The sequence below is a fragment of the Triticum dicoccoides genome, chromosome 7B, assembly GCF_002162155.2.
Source record: "Triticum dicoccoides isolate Atlit2015 ecotype Zavitan chromosome 7B, WEW_v2.0, whole genome shotgun sequence".
Lineage (NCBI taxonomy): Eukaryota > Viridiplantae > Streptophyta > Magnoliopsida > Poales > Poaceae > Triticum > Triticum dicoccoides.
The window spans coordinates 678,941,400-678,945,734 of record NC_041393.1 but is presented as its reverse complement, the minus strand read 5'-3'; the positions used below and the strand labels follow the sequence as shown (position 1 = coordinate 678,945,734).

General features: G+C 51.0%; 1 protein-coding gene across 1 annotated transcript; it reads right to left on the bottom strand.

Annotated features, from left to right (window-relative positions):
* Positions 1-2,910: 2,910 nt before the first annotated feature.
* LOC119336640 (histone H2B.3) lies at positions 2,911-3,541 on the bottom strand. The gene has a single exon (XM_037608693.1). It carries the CDS (start codon positions 3,478-3,480, stop codon positions 3,064-3,066), a length of 417 nt encoding a protein of 138 aa, XP_037464590.1. The 5' UTR covers positions 3,481-3,541; the 3' UTR covers positions 2,911-3,063.
* Positions 3,542-4,335: the final 794 nt, after the last annotated feature.

Sequence of the window (4,335 nt, the reverse complement as noted above, 5' to 3'; positions counted from 1 at the left end):
GCCATTCATGCCACGGAGGAGGAAGTCGTCACCTCCTTCATCGTCAAGGAAGGAATTGACACCACTTTCGTCGTCACACTCGATGAAGGAGTCATGGTAACATGGTGGTGGTGTTGGAGGGAAGGAACTGAATGGGAAAGACAAGTGGATGAAAGAGAGAATGGATGGAGTAGAGTGGAGAGTGAGAGGAATGGGTGATGGAACAAATGTTGATTGTTCCTGCAGGAATGCAACATCTCACACCTTCTCCTGTGTGCCTAGCATCGATCATTTTGCACTCCTAGTGGGACTGGATCGCTTAAAATCGGTTGAATTAAGCATTTTCTCTTGAGCATGGTTGAACGGTGATTTAAGCAATAGTGGGCCTAGCCCAATCTCTTATACATGAAACCAATCAACCCAATCTCGTGCATTGTCACCAGTAGAGGGCCTGCTAGCGAATCATGAGCATGCACCAATTAAGGTGGTGACTGGGCACTTCGTTTCGGTAGAGGTCAGCTTGGATGGTGCATGGAGGTGTGGAGGCGATGACGATTCTTGTCACACAGAGGTGTGGTATGGAAGGTGGAGTTGGGACGCGTGCTGGTGTCCTGCGACAATAGTCATGTTGTGCATGTGCTCGGAGGCTTGGAGCTTGCGTAGCAGCGGTAGTGTTGCGTGCGGTTTGGATGTGGGCTGTGAGGAATGGATCTCTCGTGTACTAGAGGTCAAGGTGTGTGCGGCTGCTACGTGAGTCCCTGCTCGGGCATCGGAGCGGGACTCCGTACTGGAGGTGTCGTGGCGCTGTTTGTCATGCCTGGTTCGATTATGTGGACGGTGGAATCAAAAAGAGCGTTTAGCTCTAGAAGAAGGGCAGATAGCGGAACCATCAACGAACGAACAACAGATGTGGAATGCTCTTTGGAAGCTAAAAGTGGTCCCTGGCTGGCTGGACTCCACTCCTAGCTTCCTAGTCAGTAGCCTTCTGGCTGACTGCCCAGCGAATGCCTTCGTTTAATAATGCTCTCTAAAGTTCCCCGCAAAAAATAAAAAGGATAACGAGCGCGGTTCTTCAAGGTTGGATGGCGGTGAGTGGTGGTCAGGCAACAGCTATTTCCGAGGAGGGTCTCATATCTGGCAGGATATGGACCGTACGGGCCTGCGATCTCTGCTTTGGTGGCGGCGCGGCCGGTTTTGTTGGTCGTGGCACAGTTGTGCGGGGTGGTGTTGCCTTTGTTGCGGCACGGACGCACGGTGTTGGGTGAATGTGATGTTTTTATTTCTGTGATCCGTCGTTGATGAATATGAAAACAACCGCGACTCGGTCTCATAGATTTGCATTAGTTGGGCCCCATACCCAAGGTCTGTTAAGGTGGCGAGGAATAAGACGTTGGGTAAAAGGTTTCATCCAGGATAGTCCTGGCCATCTCAGGCCCGGCCCTGTCGGCCCACCCAGGCCCGGCCCTAAATTCCAGGGCTTAGGCTTGATGGGCTTGCTCGTGGGCCGGGCTTGGGCCTAAGTTTTGAGCCCACCAGCAGGGCCTGGACGGGCTTGGGCTTGGCATATTGGCATTTTAAGGAAGAGGCCGGCCCATGGCCCTAAGCCCTAAGGGCTTTTGAGGGCTTTTTACCAGATGGGTCGGGCTTGGGCTTGAAAAGTAGGCCTGATGGTAGGGCCTGGGAGGACCTGGGCCTCAGTTTTTTGCCGTGGGCTTTTTAGGCCTGGCCCAAGCCCAGCCCGGCCCAGCCCATGGCCAGATATAATCCAGGAGGGTCGTTACCGACCATGATGGCCCTCGAGAGCGTCCTTTCTCCTTGTGTTGTGTTTTTTTTTCTATTTCCTTGTTTATGATATATAGTTTTCAGCATTGTCCCTTTCTTATATATATATAAACCGGACCATTATATATTTTCTCCGCTGTTTCTATCTATATACAATACGCAAGAGTACCTTGCCTTTGACGGGGTTCCCCAAAAAAAACACTGCAATTGGAACACGAAGAGAAATCCAACACCACTCGTACATTCCTGAACCGGCGGCAGTGCTCGTGGATTCTGACTGTCAAGTGCAAGCAGCCAAGCAACCTTTCGGGATCGTGGAAAAATACTATCCTGGAGTGACTGTAGCTGCTTAGCTGTTGCACAAGAGCAGCTATATTGCAGTGGAGAAGTGCTGAAAACCGGGGCGCGTCTGTCTTGAGCTATATTGCAGTGCAAAATTACTGAAAATCGTGTCAGTCTGAAATCACGGCCGCTTGCGGAGGTAAAATCACTTGCCTAAACAGTTCCAGACCCATGTCGCGCTCAGTCTGAAAAATTAGACGCTTTGTGCTGCAACAACAGCAAAATGATACCAGGAATGTAGCTTAAGTCCTGATTGAAACGCCCTCTTTTCCCTCATAATATGTGTGGACAATTGAACTATTCGTTGTGGATTTCCTGAACATATGAACTATGGCACAGATGCGTCGCCACATCAGCTACAGTGGTATGCACTTTTACTAAAGAATCGCTTGTTCTCCCATGACGATTTACTGAAAATCAACAGGGACGATCATGGTAAGGATTGAGCATGAAACAGATCAAAGCAACACCATTACTGCTTCTCCGGATCCTGAAACATTGTGTCCCTACAAATTACAAGATGGTGCATCCTGAACATCAACTACATTCTGAACAACCCAGCCTAATTAGGAGGAAGTGAACCTAAATTTATGTCTGAAGAAATCGACATTCTCGTCACACGCCGTCACTTCTGCCTGAAGCCCCAGCCGCCGCAACGTCGCCCTGTACATGTACTCGCCTGCAATCCAAACGGCCACTAGCCTCATCAACCCATAGTTGAAAAGTGAAATTCAGAAATGAAACAAAGAAACATCTGCACATGTTCAGAGCCGTTGTCTGAAGAGATTTACTAAATAAATCAGAACAAACCATGAAACAGAATAAATCAGCACTGTTACTATTCCTCCAGATCATGAAACAGTATGTGATCCCACACAAGTTACAAGATGAAATGGTACGAACCACTACCTACAGCTACAGAGCAACATCGATCCACCAGGACGACAGAGAACAAAATATCTAAGCGGAGGTGAACTTGGTGACAGCCTTGGTGCCCTCAGAGACGGCGTGCTTGGCGAGCTCGCCGGGGAGGACGAGGCGGACGGAGGTCTGGATCTCCCGGGACGTGATGGTGGGCTTCTTGTTGTACCTCGCGAGCTTGGCGGACTCGCCGGCGAGCTTCTCGAAGATGTCGTTGATGAAGGAGTTCATGATGGACATGGCCTTCGAGGAGATGCCGATGTCCGGGTGCACCTGCTTCAGCACCTTGAAGATGTAGATCTTGTACGTCTCCACGCTCTTCTTGGACTTCTTCTTGCCCTTCTTCTCGCCGCCCTCCTTGGACGCCGGCGGCCGCTTCTCGGCCTTGGTCTTCTTCGCCGCCGTGGTCTTCTCGGCCTTCTCCGCCACCGGCTTCTTCTCCGCCTTGGGGGCCATGGATGCCGCTGCTGCTTCGACGGGAGACTTGTGAGGTGGGGTTCGCTGGGGGGTTGGGGGATTGGTGTGCAATCGGCGGCGGCCGCGCGGCGAGTTTATAGGAGGGGGGAGCAGGCTCTGATTGGTGGAGGGTGAGTGCCACGGATCGGTGGCCTCGATTGATTTGATAGGATCTCAGCCGTTCGCTGCTGTATGCGATGGACGGTTGGATGCACCTCGGCGCGGATCGCTGACGTGGTGGGCGTGGAGGAGACAGGTTTTTTTTAGGGAGTGCGGAAGACAGATGGGTCTCGGCCCACGCAGGCATACGGAATTATCAATTGGGCTTTCTACAACGCATCCGTCCGAGAACACGAGACCATTCCACGGACACGGCAGCCTGCCATTCAGTGCTATCGCATACATTTCAAAGCATACATTTCAAAGTAGATTTAAAATAATCGGATGACATCGGATAAAATATCAAACACAATGAATTTTATTAAAATTCGGACATAATTTACGGATCGGTGGTGACGGAGCGGTAGAGGCCACGTGGCGGCGAGGTCCGGGTCGTTGCGGACCCATTTCGGCGTCGCGTCGGACTTGGGGAACGCAGACTCCCGGCAGGCGGTGCGCATGTCGTACCTCGCCGGCTGCCTCGTCGCACGCTCCACACAATAAAAACGCATGGCAATCCAATTACAATTGCTTCTTTTTTGGGGTCCAAAAAATGCTTCAACAATACACCAATATATGCAAGGCAATCATTTTTTTATCATAACCAAAATTCTACAAGTGATAAATTTGGGGCAGCACTAGCTGCCGGTCAAAAACCAAAACCGCGACCGCGCAAACCCCAAGCGCCCGATCAAA

Coding starts and splice junctions, on each gene's coding strand:
- LOC119336640 (XM_037608693.1), bottom strand. CDS start 3,480: ATGGCCCCCAAGGCGGAGAAGAAGCCGGTGGCGGAGAAGGCCGAGAAG.